This window comes from Pogona vitticeps, chromosome 5 (assembly GCF_051106095.1).
Source record: "Pogona vitticeps strain Pit_001003342236 chromosome 5, PviZW2.1, whole genome shotgun sequence".
NCBI classification, from domain to species: domain Eukaryota; kingdom Metazoa; phylum Chordata; class Lepidosauria; order Squamata; family Agamidae; genus Pogona; species Pogona vitticeps.
Window position 1 is genome coordinate 190,444,760 of NC_135787.1, and position 27,498 is coordinate 190,472,257.

Sequence of the window (27,498 nt, forward strand, 5' to 3'; positions counted from 1 at the left end):
ATCTCCTATTTTGCTGTGAACTGCCCAGAGTCGTGTGCTGCACTAATGGGATGATTTATAAATTCACAGGACAAACCAACCAACAAGATTCAGGCTTACTGGGCCTAATGAGATGTCAGGAGAAATGGCACTGTCTGAGCATCATCAGCACACCGCCGTTCCAAAAAAGGCAGATCTTTACTCTTCTTCTGGATAGGACACAATGTGAAGGGCCGGTGTAAATGCAGTGCTGAAACACTCGAAGCTGTACATGTGTTTTTGGTTTCTTACAACTAACTACTGTAGAACAAGGTTTCAAGGAAGGGGTTCGGTTCCCCTTCCCCCTTTGCAGTCTCTCTAAAGCCACCACTTAGGCAGGAACTACACATTTGCAGATAACCCACAGTAAGCTTGACATGCAGAAAAAACATGTCCCCCGCCCCCATAAGAACAACGTCACCAACCAGTGGTGAAATAGCTGGGAAGCCTTCCAACACTGGTCAGCTGGTGATGGAAGTCTTCATGTGGAAGCCCTTCTTCCTCCATAAGACTTGCTTGTTCAGCAGGTGGCTGGATCAGGGCCGCAGGGGGGGGGGTGTCTCCGGCTGTCAAACGCCTGCTACCTCTGGGCAAGCCAGGCCTGCAGAGCAGAAAAGGCTCTTCCACACCACCACCCCGGCTGAGTGCACAGAGAGCCCTACTGCAGTTTAAAAGCGGGGCCGCTGGGCTCATTTTAAACTCCAGTAGAGCTAGCATCGTGTGAACCGACAAAAATGGCTTTGCAGCCCACCCGGATTTTTTTGGGGGGTGGAAGACTTGGTCTTGGTGACAACAGTAGGTCAGGGGGCAAATGCCCTTCATCTGTTCCTGCTGGGCTGCTTTTCATGGTGCAGTTATAGCTGTTAACAGTGAGGCTAGTTTTGCTCAGGCTAGTTTTAACGATCTTTAGGGTTGGATTTGGTTTTACTGGATCTTATTCTTCTATGAAGATTGCAAGCCAGCTTTGAGCACCACTTTGTAGCAGAAAGATGTATAAATTCACCCAACCTGGGTAAGGGGCAGCCGATGGAGGGTTTTGTTTTTTTTCAGGAGGACCTATTAAGTCCTTCCTGCGGTAGGAAAAAAAACCTAAACTTAAAATGGCTGTTCATAGTTATCAAAAAAGAAACTAACTTCAAAGTATGATATCTGCTTTGGCTGCAAAACACTGGCTAGAAGCTTAGTTACCTTCAAAGATTTTTGGACAGCTACCCAGTTATATGCCAAGTTAACAGGTTACTCAGAATATTATACTTCTCCCTTTAATTTCCCCGAGCCTGAGCTGCACTTTTAAAGGTTATACACAGATCTTTTTTTTCCAATTCATCAATCACATCTTGCTGTTGATCTCCACCAAGTGTCCTCGAAAGGCAGGCCTTGGACTGACCGAGGCCCCCGTTGGTGGCGTGGTGGCCCCCAGCCCCACAGCGGTGGCTCAGCCGGCCCCGCTCTCCTAGCATGGTAGCCGGGTGCTGAGGCACGCTGGGAGGCTGACGGTGGTTGAGGGACGTCTGTTTGCGTGTGTGAATCAACGTTTTATGCCTTGCCGTTACACCTTTGAGGGCACAAGAGTTATAAACAGATTGTGAGCTACGTACATGGGGGTCCGGTACCTCTAACCCCAACATAGTGGAAGGGAGAAGCGTACACGGCGACTGACCGTCACATCCATCCATACCTTTCCGGCATCAAGAGTTCAAACTCGGCTTGTTTTCATTGCATTTATTGTATTTAAGTGCTGTACACAGAGGAGCTTTATAAAAGAAATTTCTCTCCACACCAGACCCTCTTTGTGTTTCACTGTACAAGGCCAGCCTGTGTCCGCTCATTCAGGCTGAGTCAGATTAAGTGGGGTTGAGTTCTAGTGCCAGCACTAGATATCTACAATTGGCACAGAGGACTTAAAAACCCAGATACTCCGACGGAACAAAAAAGAAAAAAAACCCACAAACACCGAAAGAAACAGAAGAGAAGTTGCATAAAGTTAGCATCCTGCTTTGAAATGGGCACTACACTCTATTTGCATCAAGCCGATCCCGGGAAAGACTTGATGCCCTTTTCGAGCCCTGCAGACGCAGCTCATTTTCCAAGGTCTGCAGTCGTTTAAGAAGGCCAAATGGCTCACCTGCAAAACAAAACAGTCTCTGAACAGCCATCTCTATGCACAACCATAAAATGAAGTTACAAACCCCAGTGTATCAGCACAGGAAGCAGAGGGGCTCTGCCATTAGCTTTGGTCAGCAACCAAGATTACCTTATCTCTCTCTTTTCCCCCCCTATTAGCCAGACAGTTCAGCTTTTGGATTCTAACCAGGAGGCAGGGCCCAGCCTATTATTATCTAAAGATCAGCACACCCTCACGAGGAGGAATCCACAACTGGATCCATCCAGATACTTTATGACATGGACAGGCGAAGCCGGAGGCTTTGGGACCAAACGCCAGCACCCCACCCTACACGTCATGCTGCAACCATGCCTGGATGGACATTTTTGGCTTTGGGGAGGAAGAATCTCGAGGCGCAGGGGTTAAACTGCAGTACTGCAGTGGAGAATCTGCTCGTGACCTGAGTACAATCCAAATGGGCTCAGGGGGCCAGCTCAAGGCTGACTCCGCTTTCCAACCTTTGGAAGTTGCTAAACTGATTCAGCTGTAAATGGGCCAGAGAGAGCTTGAAGCACTACAGGGGAGGAATTTAAGCAGCACACTTTGGTTTTGAGTTTGCCTCGCTTTAGCGAGAGACCCACATGGCTCAGGAGCAAAAAATCCCAACTGCTCCTTGAAGTCCTCCCCCCCCCCCAGCAATTTTAGGGCTTAGAAAAATCTCAGAGGGTTCAGGCCACAAAAATGTTCTAGGACACTCTATGCTGCGTGCATTTTGCCTGCTCCTGACTAATGACAATACAGGAAAAGAGATTGCACCAAACACACTCCATCCCCTAATTCAAGGTCACACAGCCCTCCCTGCAGGCGGCAGCTTGATATGAAGAGACACAAATTAAAACAAAATCAGCCAAACGTGAGATGATCTCCCTCCAAAATTAATCTACAAACAGCAGTAAAAAGGTGCATTTCCCCCTCTACTATTCATCAACAATCCCTTTAAATTGTGATTAGATAAATTCAGGGACCTTAGTGCTATCACTGGCAGCTCCTTAGAACTGCACTATGTCATAAAATCATAGAATAGTGTTGTTGGACCTAGAAGGCCATCCAATCCAACCTCCTACTCAATGCAGGAACTGAAGTCAAAGCACATCTAGCACAGGGTGGGTCCCGTTTTCTCTTGGATGTGTTGGAGCACTCACCACCTTCACAGGCCCTGAGTGCCATTGTCGTACTGCTCTAACAGTTAAGAAGCTTTTCCTGTTATTCAGCCTAAATCTGGCTTCCTGCAGCTTGAGCCCATTCTTAGGCGTCCTGGACCCTGGGATGATCGAGAACACATCCTGCCCCTCCTCTCTGGAGGATAACCTTTCAAGTATTTGAAAAGGGCTGTCACATCTTTCTCTCCCCACCCCCCCCAATCTTCTTTTCTCGGGGCTAAACAGGTCCAGTTCTTTCAGCCTTTCTTCATAGAGGTCATTTTCCAAGTGCCTTCAGTCATCTTTGTTGCCCCCAAGACGAGAGGCAGGAGGCTTCTGCGTATCGGTCATTGAGCAACCCAAGACAGGATGGTGCAGTGACACTCACCGCCCTGCTGACTGTCTTCCTGCAGGAAAGAAGAGCCCTAGATGTATTCGCAAAGGCTTTCATGGCCGGGATCTAATGGTTGTTGTGGGTTTTTCGGGCTTCTTGGCCATGTTCTGAAGGTGGCTTTTCCTAATGTTTCGCCAGTCTCTGTGGCCGGCATCTTCAGAGGACAGCAAACTGCAGAGCACCAGAACACAGTTTGCTGTCCTCTGAAGATGCCGGCCACAGAGACTGGCGAAACATTAGGAAAAACCACCTTCAGAACATGGCCAAGAAGCCCGAAAAACCCACAACAACCAAGAGCCCTAGACTTTGATCCAGAACGGCTCTTTTTATGTCCTTCAGGTTAAGGTCAACAACAAAGGAGAAACACTTGCCATGCTCGTTGGGTAGCAGAGATGCTAGCCTGCAACTACAACCAACTATGGTGTTCTATCACCTTTAAAACTCTTAAGACATACTTCCCTGTACAGGGTGTACTCACTCCATCTTGATATCCAAGCGGTTCACTGTATCTTTGTCCACATAGCGGCAAAAGAGGAATAACAGGTTGCTGGGGAGGTGGAGTGGCTCCGCCATGGAGGCCTTTGGCACCTGAGAGAGCTCCCTGGCCACGAGGAGCACTGTGTTGACCCTAGGGAAAAGGAAGGGAAAAAGCAACAGTAAGAAAGAGGCACCCCCCCCCTTCGGAAAAGGGAAAGAAACGACGACCGTTGTCTGTGAGGCCAAACAACAGGACTGGAGGGTTTTGCCAGCGGATCCGAACTCACCATTTTTCAAAGTCTCCATTGTGTGGCTTGACGGGCAGGCTGGACGAGAGACATCTCTCCCCCTGGCTGAGCAGCAAGTACAGGAGTGAGATGGCAAACTTGAGAGGAGGATGAAACAAGAGGAAAAAAGAGAAGGGAACATGAGTACAAGTAGTATTCCCCCCTTATCCGTGGCATCAACATCCACGGATTTACTTACCCACAATCTGAAAATACAGTGGTGCCTCGCTTTACGATCGCTCCGTTTAACGACAAAATCGCATTACGATTAACTTTTGCGATCGCTTTACGATGTTTACTATGGGGGAATTTCGCTTTGCGATGATCGGTTCCCTGCTTCAGGAACCGATTCTTCGCAAAACCATGATTTTCCTCCAGCTGATTGGCGGTTTCAAAATGGCCGCTGGGTAAACAAAATGGCCCCCCACTGTTTTCTGGGACGGATTCCTCACTGCACAGGCAGAGAAAATGGCCACCCTATGTAGGATCTTCGCTGGACGGTGAGTTTCCAGCCCATTGGAATGCATTAAACGGGTTTTAATGCATTTCTATGGGCTTTTTAATTTTGCTTTACGACATTTTCGTTCTACAGCGATTTTGCGAGGCACCACTATTAAAAATAGTAAAAGAAAAATCCTAGAAATACAAAGTCTAAATATGAAGTTATTAGAACTGGCCACTAGAGGGAGGCAGAGACCATGCTATGCATTGTACATCCCGACATATGACCATTTCAAGTTACGAAAAGCTCTGGCCCCACAATTTTGCTTCCACTTGCAGTCGGAGCTTCGAGTTGCAACCAAAAAAGAGCAGGGAAAAAGGCGGGGAATTCAAATAGTGTGTGTGTGTATCGGAGATGGCTTCGGACTGCCTGGTGCTGCTTTCTGCTCCTAGGTGAGTACATTTACAGGATTTTGCAGGGTGGGTTTGGGCTGGGGGGGTTATGTTTCCAGGGGTTTTGTTTTGTTTTTATTTATTTTGCAGCTCCATCGCGTTCCGATGGGACTGGCTTTGTCTGTTTGTTTGGTGATTATTTTTTGCAGCCCCATCATATTCCAGTGGGGCTTGCAGTGTTTTTGGGTGGTTTTCTTGGGAATTGTTTTAAAAATGCTGGAACAGATCAATCACTTCCCCATAACATTCCTACGGTAAATGGCCCTTCAACTTACGACCATTTCGAGTTACGCCCATCTTCTGGGACGGATTATGGTCATAAATCGAGGCACCACTCTGCTAGCTACTTTTGCTATAATCTACATTTTTCAGCACCCACGGAGGGGGAGATTGGAACTCTTACTGTAAGTCAGCTGCTACATCAGCACCAAAGCTGCTTCAAAGTCAAGCTGGAAGTTGCAAGAACTGAATTATATTGATCACATGTGGCATGTATCAGACAAGGGGAAAACTCCCTTCCCACCTCCCAAAGCCCAGATACCTCCAGCAAGAAATATCAACCCTCTGCCCCTTCTATAACGCACCTTATTTCCAAGCACCATAGCAAGTGACTGCTTGACAGATTCCGGCTGCAAACTCGTTAGCTCCTGGAGGATGTCAATCAACTCACTGAAGGTCAACCGCTCAATGACTTCCCTGAGAGGGCCATAGAGAACGGGCAGTGCCTGTCACACCCCACAAAACATGGAAGAGGGTGAAGCGAGAAGTGGTAGATCAAACCCATTCGCCTTACAACCCCCGAGAGGCTACTACATCACACTAACGGAGAAAGAGGTACTGCGGAATCTGAATAAACAATTCTTAAAAATACAATAGCTTAAGGAATTCGGTATCTGGCTGCAAAGCCAGAAGTTGGGAGTTCGATTCCCCCATGGTGCCCTCCCAGGAGAAGAGCCAGCCTGGGTAGCCTTGGGCAAGTTTCACAGCCCCAGGGCGCCCCCCTGAGGGAGGGAAGGGTAAAGCACTTCTGTGTGTTCTCTACCTGGAAAACCTTGGGGGGGGGGAAAGAGTCACCCTAAGTCAGAACTGACTCGACAGCATCTGATGATGACGACGACATGGAAGTCAAATACCTCATCCAGCATATCCTTCTTAATCAGGAGATGCAGGTGCTGCGCAACAGCAACCAGGACCTGCTTGGCTTGCGCCTCCGACAGCTGTGGCAGGAGACGGGCCACCAGCCTCTTCCCTTTTCCCACCAGAAGGATCTGCAAGAACTCATCCTTCGTCTCCCTGAAAGAAAAGACCCGTCGGCTCAGTGACGTCTCCCATCGCAGCAAGAGGGGGGGGGCAAAGCACCAAAAAAATGCTGTGTCTGGGGTGCAAAAAAAACCCCCACGGTGACCTTCTATGGACTGCCAGCTAGATCTCAAGCGGAACATATGACCTGGGATTTCAGAGAACAGAACCTTTTCTGGCGGCTTTTGGCCTGTTAACTCCTCGTCACCAGTTAGGCGACGAAGGGCTGACGGGGGCTATCGGGCAAAACACCTTTGGAGAGCCGAAGCTGCTCGCTCTCAGACTAGCCTGCTCGACTGACCGAGCGGAACCTAGCCACAGGAGGACGACTCTCTTCCCCACCCGACATCATTAACCCTCCTGCTGTCAAGATCTGCCAAACTCACTCTTCCCTATTGTGCTCTTTGATTCTCAGAGTGCGGAAGATACGGTCCACCTCGTAGGCAATCTTCTCACGAAAATGAGGGTGCTGCTCCTCCGCTGCTCGATCCAGTTTCCGCCGAATGTCCTCCACCGCTAACAGCCGAAGGTACATCTGTCTCAGGAGCAGAAAGACATGGTTAGCTCAGGACGGTGGCTGGAGAAGGCCGTACAGTACCTTGATCCCCTGAGCATATAGGGCCTTGCGTCCAAACCAGGTCCACCTCGGACCATGGTCTCACTCTAGCAATCTTCCAGCACAATCTATGGCAGGACGGAGATAAGCCACCATGTCGTCTTACGTCCACGGTGGCTTGGAAGTACGGAGAAGGCTTTGGTTCCGTCTCCCATGTCTAGAATCAACCATAGCAAGGACTCTGAAGTCTTCAACAGCAGTTCTCAACTTTTAGCTCTCTCAGTCCTTTGGACTTCAACTCCCAGAAGCCCTCAATCTGCATGGCCCTCAGGAGCTAAAGTTCAAAACATCTGAAGGGCCAAAAGGTTCAGTGCTACAACTCTAAAGGGGATTCCCAGGGTGGCGCCGTGGTTGGAGAGACAGACTAGGACACTGGAGAACTGGTTTTGAATCTCCACGTGGTCATGGAAGCTCAATGGGGGAGTGGAAAGTGGTAAAAACCACTCCTTAAGTATCTCCTCTGCCTTGAAAGCCCTACAGTGGTACCTCACTTTACAATTGCCCCGTTTAACTCCGAAACCGCATTACGACGAACTTTTTGCGATCGCAAAACGATGTTTCCTATGGGGAACCAATTCTTCGCAAAACGACGATTTTCCAACAGCTGATCGGCAGTTTCAGAATGGCTGCTGGGTAAACAAAATGGCCCCCCCACTGTTTTCTGGGCCGGATTCCTTGCTGCACTGGCAGCGAAAATGGCCGCCCTATGGAGGAACTTCGCTGGACAGTGAGTTTACAGCCCTTTGGGACGCATTAAACGGGTTTTAATGCATTTCAGTGGGTTTTTTCTTTTCGCATTACGGCGTTTTCGTTCTACAGTGATTTCGCTGGAATGAATTAATGTCGTAATGCAAGGCACCACTGTATTAGGGTTCTAACTTGACAGCACAGAACACACACACAGTTCTAAAGCAATCGTTCCCAACTTTGGGTCCCCAGATATTCTTGGACTGCAGCTCCCAGAAATCAATGAGAAGGTACCGGGGGGAGGGAAGCATTAAACCATAGCCCGCCCCACACAAAGCCTGCTTATAGCCAGCTTTAAGCTCACCTTAAGAAGATGGTCTGGCAAACTTTTGCCATAAATTTTTTGGACATTCATTTACAATTTTTCTGCACTGTTCACAAGTTACTACTGGTGTGTGCCCGAAGCAGTGATTTTTAAATCAAAAAGGCTTCCACGAATTGAATTTTTTAATGGTCTAATAAAGGTCTCGCAATCTTCTACATTTGCATTGGGTAAGGACCACACGGCTTCCTTTAGGTTTTCTTTTCAAACAGGGAAAAACAAGAACGCAAGAAAAAGGTGGAAGGCAATAGAAAAAGAGGAGGAGAATGGGACCCACAAGGACGGCCTTTAGTTTGCAAAGGCTGGAGCAGGACCGTCAATGAGGGAATGTCGATGGTCAAGAACTCACAAGAGTTGCCACCATCAGAAGTGACTTGATGGCTCCTAACACCAACAGTGAGATGTGTGTTTTTGCCTTTCTTCCAGGATGCTCAAGGAGGCATACGTGGAAATCCTTACTTTATCCTCAGAATAAGCTTGTGAGGCAAGTGAGTTACAAGCTGGCTAGAGAGCTCATTGGTTTAGGTCTCTGGCTGCAAAGCCAGAGGTTGGGAGTTTGATTCCCCCACTGGGCCTCCTTGAGAGGGGTTAGACTCAAGGATCCATTGGGTCCCTTCCAGCTTTGAAGTTCAAAGCTTATAAGAAAGGTTATTAATCTCACGATCTCTGGACTAATGGGGTCTGTGTATTGACAAGGGGTGTGTGGCTTTTCATTCTTGTCATTATAAAGAATCCCACGAACAGAAGCGGCTACCCCCAGGGACTTACCTTTTCAATCTGATACAGCACATGCAGCCGCTGGTTCCCGACAGCCTTCAACGAGAGGAGGACACGTGGTTAAACTCAAAGTGAGCAGAGAAACCAACATCCAGAGTCTGGCATCCTTGGGATGTTTCACCAGGGGAAATCTCCAGTTATTTAGTACCTTCCAATAAGGTGGAAGCTGGCTGGGTAGTTCATTTTTTTTAAGGTCTCTGGCTGCAGAGCTAGACGGTGGGAGTTTGACTCCCCACTTTTCTCCCCACAGGAGAGAAAAGACAGCCCCATGGGGCCCTGGGTGAGCTGCAAAGTCTAAGGGTGGCCCCCGTAAGGAAAGGGAAAGGAAAACTACTTTTGAGAACTCTACCTGGAAAACCCCTGAAAAAGAGTCACCGTAAGTCAGAATTGACTTGATGAGACATGATTATTATTATTATTAATAAAGTGGAGGTTAGAATTCCACAGGCGAGTTAAGAGAGGGTGTAAATAAAAGCTAAAGGAAGAGATTGTGAATAAGATATACTAGGTTTGGCAACTTGCAGGGGGTTCCAAGGACCAATTTATCCTCTGGAGGAACTGATCCAACCACCCCTAACTGAAAACAGAACTGGACTGGGTTTTGTGATTGACTGACACCTTTAGGGTGTTAGGTAAAGAAAACATGGCACTGTGTGTGTGTGAAACCAACCCTTTCAGCAGCAAGACTGGTTTTCCACGCAATTTTTTTTGGGGAGGGGGGCAGGAAGCAAGGATGCACTGACACACCTCCCCCCCAACAAGGAGTTCATGTGGTCTTTAATTTTTGGGCACCGCCTCTGAGATCTGCTGTCCATCCTTACAGTGCATTCATCATCATTCATAAGATATGCATCCAGGCTTGGCTCAAATCCCACTCCAGGAAAAGAGGAAGCCCCGGTACATGCCTGCTCCGGGGAGACGTGGTGTACAGCATCAATGGCCCTGCGGGGACTGTAACAGGTAGATACGGCCACCTGGCCCAAGGAGCCGGGGATCCGTACCACTGGAGAAAAAATAAATACATAAGTCATTGTCAGGGTCATCCATCCTCTCGATCCATAGGAGGAGCTCCCCCTGGAACAAGGCACTTACCAGATTCGTATGTTTCCACTTTCTGGATGTAAGGCGTGACTAGCTTGGGGATGCCAGGCTTGGACCCTCCAAAAAGCCCCTTCTCGGCTTGCTTATGTTCCAGTTTGTGATAATATTCCTGGGGACAGGATAGGAGAACTCACTGCTGAATGCAGCATAACTGTTACCGCCCAACTGACAGCTCACTCTTCAAGAGTGCCACTTCTATCAAACCCGTCGTCAAGACCTGTCAAAACGGCAGTTCTTAAAGAGTTGCGTTTGACACGTGGCCCAGATTTATTCAGGGCATGGTCCCGTTTGCAAAGAACCACTGTTAAAATGATGTAAACATTATTTAAATCAATTTATAAATTCCCAGGAACATGATTGCAGGGGTGGGATCAATTTATTTGGGCTGAAAAGCAAGGTGTTTTTTTTAATTGGCTGGCATGGACTTTTTAAAATATCTCATTTCTAAATCGATTTAATTGCAATTGGTTTGGTTGATGGGGGCGGTGCTATCAATGTACTTTATGTCCCTGTTCAACTTGGGCAGTGTTGGCACTAATTTTTATGCCTCTATGTGTTGAAAAATTTCTTATACAAATGTTTAGCGATGCATCACTTAGTGCGCTGCGACTGCGAATGTGTTCTTTTTTTGTAGAGAGTTTATCACGGAATCACTTGATACATTCTGAATAAGCTCTCAGATGAACCATTCACAGCCATGGATTTCGTGATGCATCACTTGTTTAAAGTTTAAAATGGAAGTGTTCTTTTATAAGAGAAAGGAAATGAATCCATTTCATTGGTGTAGCCATCAAAACTGGTTTTAATGATCTAAATAAATCAAAGTAATTTAAGTCAAAGTGAACGTGGCTACTAGTATACCACATAACATCAACTTGTGTTTTTTTTAAAGCCACAACAGGAATTGATCCAAATTGCCACTGGAACCATGCCCTTAGAGGCTGCTATCTGTCTTCCTGTCAAAATGTACAGCACCCAACTGAAGAGGCCAACCCTGGCTCCTCTTACGATGTAAATGAACTGATACACTCCAAGAGCTTGCAAACGCCACGTCCAGACACCTCCCCTGATTTTTCCAGCTCCCCAAAGGAAATTCTGCTCTTCCCTTTTACTCGCCTGGTAATAATAGTCATCCTGGTGAGGGTTTTCACTCTGCAGCTGCAGCATTTGCAACTTTATCACCCAGTCTTTCTCTACGGACGTCATCAGGGCAGCATAAGGATCCGTCTCTGGAGGCTGGGGTTTCATGCAAGGTATTCTTTGGGATAAGCAGGGACAGGGGTAAGGAACATAGCCTGACACAAACTCGTCTGTCTGGCCCAAGATACCAGCCACACAGAGGGCGACACACAAGGATATCTGCACCCAATCTTTTCTGTGTTTTTCTGGGCACATGGGCATCCTTCAAAGGCATTTTCCTTGTCTCTGTCAGTCAGTACAGGTTAACTGCATGGTACCTGAATAGTGCCGATAATTTAAAATAGTAGTTTACTAGTCGAGACTGTATTGGAAGGTCTTGAAATAAATTCAGTGCTTTCATCCATCATATAATGCAGTGGCAAGCAAAGTGTGTGCCCTTAGCTACGTGCACCCCTTAAGGTTGTTGTTGTTTTTTTGCAGTGGAGGTCCCCCGCTCCTCTCCTTTCAAAATTGTCATATCCCCCCTCCAGCTAAACTCCAAGAGCAGATAAGTTGCTTTTAAATGCAGGCCCTGGTTCACACGGGAAAGGTTCATTTAGTCAGGAGCCATCTGCCTTAAAAGTGACCCTTCCAGCTCTCATGGAATTGCTCCAGTCCACCTTCCCCAAAAAACCCACCTTCCCCCAAAACCCAGAAGCCCTGGATTAGTGGGGTCCCCCTTGGGCATGGATCAGGATTGGGCTGGAGCATTTTTGCCCTGTGTCACGTGATTGGCAGGCAATCACTTGCACTGAATTGCATCCAAACACAGTCCAGAACGGGAGTTATATGCCCGTGCGATTCTCACCTTCAATTACATTAACTTGGACATTATTTACAGGCCAGCACAAGTTGGAAACAACCTGATGGCGCATAAGAGCAATTCCAACAGATTTCACCTTCCCAAATCAGAAGTACGATTCCAGAAATTGGAACTGGTTTTTCCTAAAAAAAATTCCCCACTGTGAGTTTGTGGTAGGTCCTGGATATGCATGTGAAAAATTGGCTCCTGGCCCCTCCAAAGTTGCCCAGCTACTGACATAGTGGCAAAGATGCTAAGCTACCCAATGATTCTAATGATTTCTAAGCCATGTGTTTTCTTTCGTTGTCTCTGTCTTCCTTTTTGTCCGGCTGCTCACCTTTTTTGCCCTCGCTGCCTTTGTGTCAGGATCCGTTCATGCAGAGGGTGCAGCTGTGTCATGGTGATAGGTAAGCTGTGAACAAAGAAGGAAGCATGAGGATTCATTTCCGCAGAGGAGCACCGTTGGCAACCTGTTTCTCTGCCAATGTTATCTATGTCATTTCTTGCTAACAATGCCCCTCTACGCTCTCCATAGGACAAATTCTGCACAAAAGAATTAATGGTCACAAATCGGATGTCAGGAATGGCAATACACAGAAACCTGTTTCAAATTTCATTTTAATTTAACTGGACACTCTGCACTAGATCTGAAAGTTGCCATTCTGGAGAAGAAAAAATACAGGACAATCCAGAAAAAATGAAATATATACGTATGTTTAAAATGCATCTCAGTGGGTTCAATATAAGTCAAGGTTTCTTAGGCCATTATCAAATGCAAAATATTGTGTTGTATCTGCTGTATTCTCAGCTATGTTTCCTTATACTGATTAGTTTATCAATGCCATCTCACAAGCCCACTGGTGATTAGAGATACTCATTATCATGTTGTTATCTACAGCCTGCAATAAATTTAACCACCAATCATTTTCATTGTTCACAGAGGAATGCTTTCCGGGAAGAAAACTGAATATTAATAGGGATCTTAAAGGTCATTGCCAGGTGTGAATTGCCCCACTATCAACAACTTGTGTCAAATAACAAATCTCTGTTTTGGAGCCATGCATAAATTCACGCCATGTAGCCCCACTCTTGTCTGAGGAAGTGGCCTTGTCCATGAAAGCTCACATTTAAATATAGCAGTTACCCTTTCAGCTGCCACAATGTTGTCTTTTTTATTTTTTATTTTAATTTTTATTTTGTTTTAATCTGATACGCCAACTCACGGAGGCTCCCATAATCCCTCATCATTGGCTATGTTTGCAAGGTTTGCTGGAAGTTGTTGCGGATCGAAAGCACTTGGAGAGCCACAGCGACACCTCCATCTGCTCATCAGCCCACTCACCTGCTGCCAAGAATTAATTACACCGACACCTGCCCCATTCCTCAACAGAATCCATTCCTGGGTCTGCTGTACCTGAACTTCTGCAAGCTGTTGGTTGATGGACTGAAAGGCGGAACATCAAGTCCAGGAGTGAGAGACCAGGTCGGGCTGCCGACGTTTGGAAACACGGGTCTAAATGGAGGTGGAGAAGCGTAACCTGATGGCTGAAGAGGGAAAGAGAGGGTCTTTTTGAAGGGTAGCGACCTGTCACACACCCTGGGGCCTTCCGTTCCTCTCCCACTGAGGAGACCACCAAATGATATTTACTGATCCAAGCTGACCAGCAACCTTAGAGGGAACAGCCCCCTACTCTGCTCTTGTGACCGTCCCCTATTCTGAATTTTCTTTTTACAAAAATGTTGTATTTTATTTCAACAGTTCCCCCTTTGGCCCTCTGTAAAAAAAATTACCAGAGGTTCAGAGGGGCCAAGGCATGCTGTGGGACCCTCAAAACAGGACAAAAATATTTTCCTCCACGCCCTTGAGAGAGTACAAAGGACCTATGAGCAAAAAGCCAAACCGAACCAAAGCCATGGAATCTAAATGTTTGTGGGTTTTTTTAAGAAGGGGAAGAAGAGGCCTCTTGTCAGCAGAATGCCAAAGCTACACATTACACAGCACTTCACCTGATTAAGGCCAAAGGCGCGACGTGTCCTGCGGGGTGGAGTAAATGGGTACGGTGATCTTACAGAGCCAGACGCTACGGGAGACTGCTGTGAGGAGAAGAGGACAGGAAAGGAATTACAGAAAGGGCGAGAACAGCTGTGAGGCAAAGAACAAAGGCTAGCTTGCCTCCATTTCATAGGTGGACTAGAGATGGGCACGAACCGGTTCGTCCCAGGTCGTCAAGGTGGCAACACAGGTGCTCCACGGCTGCCTCTGGCTCGAACCAGGCCCAGCTTGCTTAGTTTTTCTACCTCCGCCACTGATCTCCCAGTCCCGGCAGCAGCTCAGCCTTCTTGGCCCTGCCCTCTTGGCTGATCTCCCAATCAGAGAAAAGGGCAGGGCAGAGACATCTGGGCTCTTGCTCGTGACTGGGAGATCAGCCAAGAAGGAGAGAGGGGGGAAAAAGCAAGCAAGATGGGTCTGGTGAATGGCTTTTGGAGCCGGAGGAAGAAGGGAGGAGAGCAGCAGCAGCTGTTCCGCTGCTTTCGTGAATGGGGATGAACGAGTTCACGCCCATCTCTAAGGTTGACCCAACTCCACGGGCACCTGTCTCGTTTCACTACTGGAGATGTGAAATCCAGAAAAAAAAAAGGGATGAGGAACAGCCCCCTCCCACATTTTTCCAGAGAATTTTTCCCCAGTTTTCCAAAGAGACAAACTCAACATTCAGGGAAACCTAGAAAAACTTCCTAAAAAATATTCTTCTTCGGAACAAAGGCACAGCTTTATTCACCCCCAATCCCAGAAATATGGAGAGTTGTGTGCAAGTCAGTCTCTAGAACAAGAGGACCAGTGATTTCTGTAGACAACCACGAGACTCAGCTCCAAGATGTATTTCTGAAGCCTAGTGGGTGTTGCCACCTCCATGAATAGACAGGGAGATATTCACTGCTTGAGAAAAAGTCTTTAGTTTAAGACCAAAAGTGGTTGCTAGAGGTATATTCCCCAGAATAATTGCTCCCAACCTTGGGTAACCCAGTTGTTCTTGGACTGCCATTCCCAGAAGCCTTCGCCATTAGTTGTGCTGGCTGGGGTTTCTGGGAGTTGTAGTGCAAAAACACCTGGGCTACTGAAGTTTGGGAACCACTGTCTTAAGGCAAAGAAAGTCAGGTTTCAAATCAGTGTACATCACGGGCATGCCGGTAAAGCCCTTTTGCACCAAAACCTCTACTAAACGCAAGCAATACAGTGTAATCTCACTTGCTGGTCCACTCCCTACATTCCCTGTGGTGCTATAATGAAACACTGACTTTTAACAGTGTCAACATCTATGTCTAACAACAGATTTGCAGCACAGGTTGATCCGTAGTTGTGTAATCTTTATTTGCTTTGCTCTGGATTCCTGCCTTGAGCAGGGGGCTGGACTCAATGGCTGGATAGGACCCCTTCCAACTCAAATTATTCTATGATTCTGTGATAATCCAGCCCAACTAGTGCATTTTTAGAAGGTGAAAATCTCCCTGTGTGAAGGAAACAAAGGTTTCTTTGTTTGTTTGGAGACCTCCTGTCACCTCCTTGGAGGGGTACAAATTCAACCACCACATTTGCTTTAAGCCAGATTTTCTCTCCTTTGCACAATGAAGCATTTTGCTGGAGCCTTTTGGGGGTGGTGGTGGAGTAGAACGAACGAATGAGTGAGTGAATGAATGAGTGAAAGAATAAATGAATGAATATGCGCAGTACCCTGTTGCGTACTCCTGCTTACAGAATGAGAAGAATGCCATGATCAGGGGCAGATTACTGCTGCCAATTAAAGAGTCCCCTTTTCCAAAGAAAGCCTTTAATCAGCAGCAATCCACCATTGATGATGATATCCTTCCTTGTGAAGGTGCAGATCAGCACTAAGACATTGGCTTATGTGACCAAATTGTTAAAATAAGTTTTCACTTTATACCTAAGGAAGTATTTCACATATTTCAAGGTCTTTCAAGGTTTCAGTTAAATGTTACGCCTCTAGTTCACAGTGGCAAAGGAACAGCCTCCCATCCCAGATATCAGTCAAGCAGGGCAGACCATGCCGCTCATGCACAGCTCTGTTGTCCAAGACTCAGCAAATGAATGACTAGGGATTCTCCGTCAGCAGCTGCCAGCTGATGCTGCTGCCTCACTCTGTCTCATAATAAGGCCAGGACTATGTACATAAGACAACTGTATGCAGACAGAGTTTAGAACCTTTGCTCCAGAACGGGTAGACTTAAATGATCGCCTTGTCATCCTGGAAGAATCAATAAAGAACAGCTCCTGTACGGCAAACAGTGAAAGAAGCAAGATCCAGAGCAGAGATTCCCAACTGTGGGGCCTGAGATGTTCGTGGCATAGAATTCCAAGGACCCGTGACCACACTTAGTTGTGCTAGATAGCACTTGTGGGACATCTGGGGCCCCACGTTTAGGAAAGAGCAAGAAGCTCTGGGGCCCTGGTTTAGGAAAGATGATCTGGAATTTGTGGAACAGTGAGACCGATGATGAGAAGGGGCAGTTTACCTGCCGCATGAAGCGCTGCGAAGATGGCTTGACAGTTCTTCCACGAAAGACTGAACGCTCAAGGCCAGGGGAATCTGGATAGCTCATCTGCCCCGGTGAGGCTAGAAAATCTAAGTCGATGTGGGGCGTGGAAGCCCTTTCCAGTGCCTGAGGTAGGAAACAACAAACATTTGCTGTATTTTCCCATGTATAAGACACCCCCAGGTATAAAACGTCCCTCACTTTTCTAAATCAAGATTTCTTTCTTTGCAAAAAATGTTGCAAATGAAAATGTAGGAGGAAAGCAGAAATCGCTTTCCCCCTGCACTTTCTTTGCAAAACGTGGAGGGGGAGAGCTGCTTTTTGCAATGAAAATGTAGAGAGAAAGCAGAAATTGCTTTCCTGTTGCATTTTCTTTGCAAAACGTGGAGGGAGAAACAGAGATCCTTCCCCCTTCCTTCCGAGTATAGAACAACCCTCAATTTTTCCTTTAATTACATGGAAAAATACGGTATACAACTGGATCCACTGGTACTGTGATAGATACCAATACTATGATAGACTTTATTTTACAACTCTCATGATTTTGGTACACTTCTATAGTGCACTCCAGTTCTGCTGTGACAACAATCTACAGACCAAACAGTCTCATAGGTCAGATTTACGTGAGACAGATTTCAGCTAATAGAACTGAATCGACCAGTTAGCATCAAAGTATCAACGATCTAGAACCCCATGCAACTGAAAATGTTTAATTCTGTTCTGAGGCACTCATGGCTCATTCTGGCTGTTGCAATTTTCAGTAGTTAAAGACTTCCTCCTCCCATCCCATAGCTCTCATAGTTTTCCAATGATGAAAGGATTACACAGGAGACATGGGCGCCTAGGGACACAAGAAGGAAACATTTAAGTTCTGAAAAATTGCCACAAGTGATGATATTTTCATACTTATGCAGCATAACTTACATGAACAAGATTTCAGTCATTAGGTGTTCCTGGTATAGTGCAATGTAGGAAGCAGTGTACCCATATGAAGTGGGCAGAGGGGGATGGAACAGGGCTAGTGAAGGAGCTATTACAGAAGAAACAATCCCAGGGGATAGGCAGTTATTGTTTAGCTAGCAAAACATACCATGAGTATGTTCCTCTACTCCCCTTTCTGGACTCTCTTGTGGTCCAACTCCCTAGGCTTTCTCCAACTCTAGCAGAAGGCAGAATATTTAAGCCCCTTCCAAACAAACTTAAGCTCCCACTTGGAAGATGGAAAAGCCAACATGTCAACAGCTTAAGTTTCTGGCTACCAAAGGCTCAAATGCTTGAGTATCTTCAGTACATTAGGGTACATCTCTAGACTCATCAGACTTAACCCCACCTGCATGTTTGCTGAAGCCATGATAAAGAAACATATCACTACCTTCTCTGGATGGAAAAAATGACCTAGAATAAGGCGTACCTCTGTCATAGACAGCGAAGGAACCCTCCTCAGAGTAGGACTCCACATACCAGGTTTTGAAGCTGTCTGAAGGAGATTGGAAATAACCATTCGATGAAATAAAGGACAAGACAAGAGGAGGAATGGGGGGAAAGCCAGGGAGGCGAGAGAGAATAGGCACATGACCGCAGTGGCCTGAAACCATTAAATGCTCTAATCCAAGTTTCAGCAAACCGGAAGGCCTGTACCAGAATAAACACTGGTACATATCCAAAGTTATTTTTCCCAGTACAGTTCCTCATCATGAATGCAAAAACGGTTCCCAAAAGGCTGCAGAAACATTTTTCTAGAAAACAGATTTTTGTTGTTGCTGCAAACAGTAGTAGATGAGATACTTTCTGGGAACATTTTGCTCGTAGATTTTGGGTGTTTTTGAATTACACGATTAAGCTCTATAATGGAAATAGACATAAACACTCTCAGTGGAAGAGGTATCAAGGCCAGACCTTTAGCCAAGACACAGTGGTAAAAGGATGGACTAACCCATCTGTCTTTTGCTTCAAAGTCAAGAAACCCAGTGTGATATAATGGTCAAAAGTGTCAAGAGGAAGATGCAGGAAACTGGGTTCAAATCCCCACTTCACCATAAGAACTCACAGGGGGTGGTAATGACAAACCATCACTTGAACAGCTAACATACCTCGAAAACTTCATTAGGGTCTCCATAAGCGCTGTCAAGTTGCTGCTGACTCAACAATAAAAGATACAATCAGTGGCTATTTCATAAAAATGCATTTGGCACTACAGGCAGATACGGGCTAACCTCAATAAAGAGCTACAGTTTGCCTTGTCTCTGAACCTCATTTCTAGGCCGAATGAATCTCCGCTCACTTGCAGCAAGTACCATATTTTTCAGTGTATAAGACGCCCCCATGTATAAGACGCCCCCCCACTTTTCTAACCCAAAAGTAAGAAATCTAAGTGGGACTTAGCAAGTGTAGGGGGAAAGGGATCAAAGCCCTGCAGGATCACTTTGATCCCTGCTTTCCCTTCCTTCTGTTTTTGTTCTCTCCTCAGCTTACTTCCATGTATAAGACAACCCTCAATTTTTATTCTAGATTTTAGACAAAAGTATAGTCTTATACACAGAAAAATACGGTAATAGGATTGAACTGTTGTTATCTGAATTCATGCTACCAATTCTGAGCCCCCTGTTTTTAAAGAATCTCTTTTAGTTTCCTTCCATCCTGGGATAGCATTTGAAGAAATTTATGAGACGCTAGAAAACAGCTATGTTAAGAACCTGGGTTCTGTTGTTCTTTCATCTACCCAGCCGGATAGCTCATGGGCTTAGGTATGTGGTTGAGAGTTCGATTCTCCACTATGCCTCCTTTGAGTGCAGCCAGCTTGTGTGGCTTTAGGAAAGCTGCACAGTCACAGAGCTGTCCTCAAAACAAAGGAACTCTTCTGCCTATTCTCTGCCTAGAAAACCCTGGGAAGGGTCACCATCAATCAGAATGGACTTGACAGCATGCAAGTTATTATTATTATTATCATTATTCCTTCATCTAACTGCTGAATACCCACCATTTCTGCTAGAAGCATATTCTCGTTCCCAAACGAAGTCTCAAAAATAGAAAAAGAAATTATTCATGTTTAAACTGGGTCACCCTTGCATGTAACTTCCCAGACTTTGTATGCTTCTTGCTGCTAAACTTTAGACCGCAAGCGCCTTTGATAGCAACTGTCTTTTCTGCTGTGCATATGGAAAGAACGCCCTGTCCCACAAAAAAATATTTTCTAACCTAAGCAGGCTTTCCACCACTTTTCCTTTGCTATGTCTCAGGTTGCCGTCGAGAAAGAGGGGCAAGGAAGAGAAGCAGCCTTACCAAATAGTCAGCAGGAAAATCTGCAAGATTGTTCGCAACTCTACTATCAAGGACAGCTGAATCCTCTTTCTGCAAAGTAAAACAACACACATACACACACATAAATTCTTTCAAGCAAATACCTATAAAACTACAGAGGTACACTGCCCTGGGTTCTTTTTAAGGAAAAAGGCAGAATAAAAATGTTTTAAATTGAATGAATGAATGAATGAATGAATGAATGAATGAATGAATGAATGAATGAATGAATGAATGAATGAATGAATGAATGAATGAAAGTAAATTTTGCAGAAGCATCAAATAAAGCCTCTAAACTAGGTATTGATTATGCTCGACGACCATCAGTTCAGTTTTTTTTTCTTGTTGATTTAAATGATGGCTGTTGAACTGTGAACCATATCTAGAAACAGGGACATATTGTGCTACCATCTCAAAGGCATGGAGGACTTAGGTGAGACTTTCAGTTCCCAGAATCGAGTGTGTTTCATGTTTGCACTTAGTCCTTTACAGCCAGATAATGTAGCTGAGTATGTCTGCATGGACAGCTTCCTTCCTACAGGAGATGGGATTCACAAGGACAGAATTTTAAGCTCCTGCGGAATGAGAGGAATTGTCTTGGATTACTGTATACAGTACTTTTGTTTCTTGATTCACCTCTCTTCAACACATGAATGCTGCGAATATAAAAAATACTTACCTGAAATCCATTCCATATCCCTCAGATTCTAGTGAATTCCAACAGCAGGGGTAAATTGGCACATTCTCCAATAATGTTCTCCAAAGCTGTTTATTAATTATCACACGCCTATCTCCATACAAACCACAGACTTCGCCTGCCTGAAGTCATTCAAATTATTGCTCGTCCTACACTTAATCTCTGACACCTTAGCTCAGAAGGAGCTCATGTCATATTGCCCATCTTGCTGTACCTTTCCCCCACCCCAAAACCCAACTGTGTCCCCTAATCTGGCTGGCAAAAGAGAATCAACGTAGGGGGAACAGGCAAGCGGGAGTAAGACCTTACAGGGCAGAGGTGGACTTGATTTTACCTCCAGGGTAGACTGGCCTCGGACAGCTCTCATGACAGCCGGGTCTCCAAGGTCATCTGGTTCTTCAGCTTCTCCATTGGTTGAATCATCCTCTTGTTCTGCCATGGCTACTTCCTCCTCCGCATCGTAAGTAAACTGTGCCTCGGTCTGAAGGCTTCTGTCATCTTCCAGATCTTCTGCCATGGGCTCTGTCTCCACATCTTTGGATTTCTCCTCTTCAACTTTGGGTTGCTGCTCTCCACCAGCAGCTACCACCATCTCTTCCCCAAGTTCATCTCCAACAGCATGCTCTGGCTCCTTCACCAGAGACTTTGCCCCGTTTTCTTCCAGGTAAGCTTTATTGAGGAGAAAACAAGATTCCTCATCAGTGGCAGAAACAATATTTAGGGCTGAAGCCGGAGACATTGTTGCTCTCACTGGGCCACAGGCACAAAATACTGCAGTCTCAGATTCTTAAAATCCCATAATAGTGTATTCGCCTTAACAGTAAACGAAACTGTCGTTTGCAAAATTATCACATAAAATAAAATCTGTTCCTGCAAATCAACCACAGTTTGCTAGCCCACCGCTCACCACAAACAGAAGCCATTGTTTGCCACTGTGGTATGAACTATGTCTTGTTTAAACTACTGCATGTATTAAACCCAAATTGTGGTCTGCCTTGAAACAGAACTGACAAAGCAGGCAGCAAAGAAACAGAATTAAAAATAGCAGAGGAAACTACCAAATAATAGCATCATGTAAAAGGGAGGCTTGGTCTTCTTTGGAACCTCAAAAAGCTGGAAGTTGGAAGCCCAGGAAGGCCAGAACTGGCCCAACGCTCTGTGCTTCCTGATTTACATTATGTGGAGACTGCCTTGTTTTAAAAAACAAAGCTTATGCAACTATGAAGGGATAGTGAATAATTCCAGTGCAATTGACAACAAACACAGCTGTGTGTACAACAGGCCTCTGTAGATGCAGAGAAACACAAACAAACAAGGTGTTGGCTGCTATTTGTTTATTATAATACAGCATTTCACTGTTTGAGGAGACATTTTATGAAGGGCTCTGAAGTATATTTAATTTTGTAAATAATGACTACATTTTTGCGGAGGAAACTTTTAAATCATCAGATACTGTTATTGGCCAAAGCAGCTGTATCACTTTCCACACGTTTACTTCTTTTAAGTGAGAAATTGTCCTAGGACAAGATATTGATTCCATAGCTTGTGATCTTTTATAACCGCCCAAATGTTTGGCAATATCTCAAAGCAAAATCTCTCATTGTGCAGGAAAATGTGTGTGTTTTTTTAAACTTTCAGATCTGGAACTATGAAAACCAAACCAAAATCTGTAATTACATCTCTATCTAACAGACATCTTTTAAGCAAGGCTTCAACAATTTGTGATCTAGCAACCTGCCGTCATGGCCCCCGATGCCGCCCCCCCATCACGGCGCCAAGTACGAGCCTTAAGTGGCGTGTGCATCACATAGAGCAGTCTGTACTGTATGGCTCACGGATTATGCTGGTCTTAATACACGGATGGCAACTGTGTGGCATCCCTAGAGATTCTCCAGGCTGCAACCCACCCACTCCCATTCTCTCAGCTGAGCAACCAGGGGCTTATGGGAGCTGTAGTCCAGCAACACCCAGAGGTTTTTGCATATCTGGCATAGCGGGTAACGAGATGTGTCGCTGTACTTTAAATTAAACCTGGAATAATACTCTTTATATTAAAAGCTCAGCTGGAGTCATGAAGCGCTTCCTTGGTTTGTCACAAACTACTGACAACTGATTCTGTAAATAATTTTTAGGGTTACTGCCATTTGTTTTAATATCTCTATTTTTATTTTTGTTTTCTATTTTAAGAGTTGTAACCCACCCGGAGTAGCGCTTTGATACAAACTGAATGAATTAATGAATGTGGCCTTTTTCAGACAAGTGTTTATTTAAAGGCAGCTAAAACAAAGTACATAATAAAAAAGTTCCTTTTTCTAGTTCTTAAGTGTGATTTTTCTGCCACTGACTAGTTTGTCATGCAATGGATCATAGGCCTTGTCCATGTAAAATGTTGCAGAAAGCTTCATTACATTAGTTATACCTGTGATGTCCAAGGATTCTTTAAATTGTTTGTTTATCTAACGATAGGTCAGCTAGCCAGTACTTTGACCGATTTATTTGTATATGAAGGTAAATATTGTTTTGTATTTATTTCTTGTTTGTATGCTTTATGGTAGATTGCCCAGGGTGTGTGTTGCTCTATGGGGCAGTACACAACTTGAAATAATAAAATAAATAAATGCTTGACCGTAAAAGAATCTTTTTGTAGTCTCCTAGGAAATGCCAGAAATATCTGTGCATACGCTTCCGAAGAATAACCTTCCTCCTTCCTGTATAACTGTGAGCGTTTCATGGACCAGGATGGAAGGGCCCTTAACCCGAAACTCTTGGTTGGCCACTGCTCTGAGCTCTCACTACCCTAACTAATTTTCTTTTCTTTTACAGAACTGAGAAAATGCTGTCGAAAGATCATATAGAATGTGAAAGAAATTTTTTTAGGAATGATCAAGATGGGCTGAAAAGGATTACAGGAAGAAAAGTTTTGAAGAAATTTGGAATCCTTTTTTTACAACATGTATTTACTAAAAAATATATATTCCTGGAGTTGGTGGGTTACACTGTATTTGTCATTTATGCCTTTGTTATTACCGGTAAGTATTGTTTGATGTATAGTTTTGTGTGCCTTTTAAAAAAATTTTATTAAATAGACCTCTTGTGTAACTTAAGGGTATTTTTATTTAACAGCATTGTTTTATTCTGTGTTTTACCTGTGGTTTTTCATATAGCTCATTCTGAGTTTGAATACGATATGCCATGTAATTTTTTTTTAAGTATCGTAATTTATTTCGCTTTTAACTTTGTTGCTTTTAATATGGTAAACAGCCTCAGTTCCTTCGGGAGAAAGGCGGCATATAAGTATTTTAAAAAATAAGAAACAAATAGAAGAAATTTAAGTCACTACCAAAATTAAATAAATAAAAAAACAAATATTACAGAAATCAAGTAACTAAATAAATAGATAAAAATGCAAATTATTACAGAAATTAAATAACAAAATGAACAGAAGCACAGTATAAGTTATTGTGGAATTATTTAAATAAATATGTATAAACAAACAAATATTTATAAATAAATAAATAAATAAACAAATACACAAATAAATAAATAAATAAATAAATTCCAGATTGGGGATTTGTTTATAAGGCTGGAGCTGTATTCTGTGTCTGAATGTATTCTGTGTTTTTTGTACTTTGTGTGACTGTAACCAACGGAGACTCAATTCAATTTCACCACACCCATTGTGCATTGACAATAAATAATTATAATTATTGTAGAAAACAAACAGAAATCTAAGTTGCTACAGAAAATAAATAGAAATATAGGTTATTACAGAAATCAAATAAATGAATGAACACAAATATTACGGGGGAAAATGTGAGGGAAAAATTATGGGGGAAAAAATAAAAAAATTAGAAAAGTGATGAAGTAAATAAATAAATAAATAAATAAATAGAAATATAAGTTGTTATGTAAATCAAATCCATAAAACTTTTAAAGAACCGGGCCCTTGACAAAAAGGAAGGAACCCGGGAGAGTCCCCTTCCTGAGGCGAAGGGCGAAAGGCGGCGAGCGAGAAGCGCCTGAGGGCGGCCTCCGGGAGCGCCTCAGCCGGACCAAGGGCGGCGCCAAGGCCTCAGCCCTCCCCACGGCTTCTCTCCCGGCCTGGCTCGGCGGGAGGTGCGCGGCGGCGGCGGCGAACAAGGGCGGCCGAACCGGAGAAGGAAGAGGAGGAGCGGAAGGCGGGCGGCGAGGCGAGGCCCGAGGACGAGCTGCCCGCTGCCTCAGAAGGGGAAAGCCGAGCGTAGGCGGCCCAACCCGGGCGCCTCCACCTCAGAGCCCCGGTGAGGCGTCATGGCGCACCGTCGGGAGGCGAGCCGGAGCCCCGCCGAGTCCCGGCCCGGGGTGGTGGTCGGCGGCAGCGGCGGCAGCCGCCACAAGAGGGGCGTCCCGGGCGGGCGTCGGGCGGGCCGAGAGGAGGAGGAAGACCCCGGGGAGCCGGAGCGCCGCCGCCGCCGCCGTCGTGAACGGGAGCGCCGGGAGGCTCAGCAGCTGCAGGCGCTCCAGCACTTGGAGTCCTTCTACGAGAAGCTGCCTCCGGGCCTGGTGAAGGAGGCGGCGGACGAGGCCAAGCCCGAGGACTGCATCCCGGACGTGCCGGGCAACGAAGGGGCTCGCCGCTTCCTGGCCCGGGCGCCCACCAAGGGCCTCTGGATGCCCCTCGGCCAGGAGGTGAAGGTGATGCAGTGCTGGCGGTGCAAGCGCTACGGCCACCGCACGGGCGACAAGGAGTGCCCGTTCTTCATCCGAGGGAACCAGCGCCTCGAGCAGTTCCGCGTCGCCCACGAGGACCCCATGTACGACCTGCTGAGGGAGACCCGCCGCCACGAGCGAGAGGGCCGCATCCAGCAGCTCCGGAGGCTCCTCGAGGACGACGACGAGACCAGCAGCACGACCAGCAGCAGCGACAGCAGCAGCAGCGACAGCTCCTCTTCCACCTCCTCGGGGAAGCGCAAGAGGAAGAGGAAGAGGAAGGAGGAGAGGAAGAGCAAGAGCAGCAAGAAGAAGAGGAGGAAGAAGAAGAGGAAGAAGAAGCACAAGGCTGCCAAAACCGAGAGGGACTGAACTGGGTGTGTGTGTGTGTGTGGGACTGGGACACACACACACACAACCCTCTCCCCAAAACAAGGGCTTGCTTGGGCACTGTTTCAGGCCATCATCCTCAGGCACCTTGATAGTTTCCCGCCCTGTCCTTTTGTGAGCCACCCCAATCCTCCTGCTCTAACCATTAGGCGGCCCTCACCCCCCACTTCTCCCACCTTTGATTTTTTCCTTTCTTTATATATTTATCAAACAGAAATAGCTTTCGGTGCATGCATGGCCCCATCGCCCCTGCTCGTGGCTTTTCTTTCCTCGGCTCTTCTTGTGCCGTGGCCCGTCCATTTCATGTTTAGCTCCGTCGGACTTTTTAAAATTATTTCGCTGTAAGCGGCTGCAATTAAAAAAGGGGTTGGGAGAAACCCTGCAGAACAGAAATTTAAATAATGGTGGGGTGTTTTTTTTTGTCCTTTCATTTTTAGCTCCTTCGGACTTTTAAAATTATTTTGCGGTAAGCGGCTGCAATTAAAAGAGAGATTGGGGGGAGAAACTCTACAGAACAGAAGTGTAAATAATTGTGGATGTTTGTTTTTTTTACCTGATGAGGTGAAGGTCAAGTTGATGTAAAGGTCAATTTCGTCTTCTTCCACCGTTTTATCCACCAAGGGTTCCTCATCCATCATAAAGAAATCCTCCAGGATCTAGAGCAGAGAGAGGAGAACGGGTCTCATCCTGCTGTCAGCTCCCTCCAGAGCGAGCGAGCAAGCAGAGGAACTGTATTTAAACCTTTTCTAAAGTTGTTTACTGCAGCTCTTGGACTGAAAAAGGTCCAGAATGAGGGTCTCACCCATACTTCCATTCAGATATCTGCCCTACAGATTGGGTTTCTTCAACTTTACATTTCCCATGCTATTCCTCTACTATTATGACCCCACTTCTTGTTAGCATCGTACCTGCTGTTGTGTCCGATCCAGGCCTGAATCTGAGATGGATGGCCCCATGGATATTATCTGACCCCAAGAAGTGGGGGGACCTGCCCCCATCCTTTCTTACCACTGACTGTGCTGATAGGAACTGGAGCCTAATAACATCTGGAGGGCCATCAGCTCTACAGCATTGGTTCACCCCATTCCTGTTTTGACTGGCCTACTGGGGTGGTAGCACATACTTTCTGTTATGTGCCATCAAGTCAGAACTGACTTAACAGCCACCTTGATAATGCTTTCAAAGTAAAGATCCTTAAGGAGAGGTTTTACCAGTTCCACACCCCCAATGGGTTTCCACAGCTAAGCAAGGATTCAAAGCCAGGTCTTCTGAATCTACTGCACTACACTAGGTATAGACTGGAATCCCGTTGCTTAGCATAGTAACTTGTGCAAGAGTAGGCCCATTGAATCCATGGGGATTTGTTGAGTCAGCTCTGGTTCTGTGGAATCAATGAGACTTACTACAGCTTCCTACACTGAGCAACAGAATTTCAGCCACTTTGTAATGTAACATTTATTGCAGTTAGAGATCAGCGAACAATACTTTATGAGTCTTAACTTTATCATCCGGTCAACCTGTAATAAACTGTCTGCACCATTTCGCTACCTGAGATCTGTCGCACTATGCTGAAAGCACACAGCTGTTAAGAGCTGTGTGCAATAATAATGGGCTGTCGATTCTGACTTAACGTTGACCCTTTTCAGGGTTTTCCAGGT

General features: G+C 45.6%; 2 protein-coding genes across 4 annotated transcripts; one reads left to right on the plus strand and one right to left on the minus strand.

Annotated features, from left to right (window-relative positions):
• Positions 1–1,725: 1,725 nt before the first annotated feature.
• PATL2 (PAT1 homolog 2) lies at positions 1,726–27,190 on the minus strand. Of its 3 annotated transcripts, none has more exons than XR_013536832.1 (19): positions 26,394–27,190; positions 21,096–21,430; positions 20,047–20,115; positions 18,858–18,902; positions 18,179–18,244; positions 16,747–16,893; positions 14,224–14,310; positions 13,631–13,761; positions 12,554–12,628; positions 11,352–11,493; positions 10,227–10,344; positions 10,040–10,137; positions 9,126–9,170; positions 7,059–7,207; positions 6,507–6,666; positions 5,958–6,069; positions 4,480–4,577; positions 4,194–4,343; positions 1,726–2,143 (listed from the first exon to the last, which is right to left on the minus strand). XR_013536832.1 is itself a non-coding variant. In XM_078376509.1 (19 exons), exons 1-19 carry the CDS (start codon positions 26,476–26,478, stop codon positions 2,140–2,142), a joined length of 2,142 nt encoding a protein of 713 aa, XP_078232635.1. In that variant the 5' UTR covers positions 26,479–27,190; the 3' UTR covers positions 1,726–2,139. The 3 variants fall into 3 exon arrangements, 2 of the variants coding, with proteins under 2 accessions (XP_078232635.1, XP_078232634.1); XM_078376509.1 differs by having other exon boundaries at positions 5,958–6,098; positions 14,224–14,307; XM_078376508.1 differs by having other exon boundaries at positions 5,958–6,098.
• Positions 24,938–26,370, plus strand: RP9 (RP9 pre-mRNA splicing factor). The gene has a single exon (XM_073002492.2). It carries the CDS (start codon positions 25,052–25,054, stop codon positions 25,820–25,822), a length of 771 nt encoding a protein of 256 aa, XP_072858593.2. The 5' UTR covers positions 24,938–25,051; the 3' UTR covers positions 25,823–26,370.
• Positions 27,191–27,498: the final 308 nt, after the last annotated feature.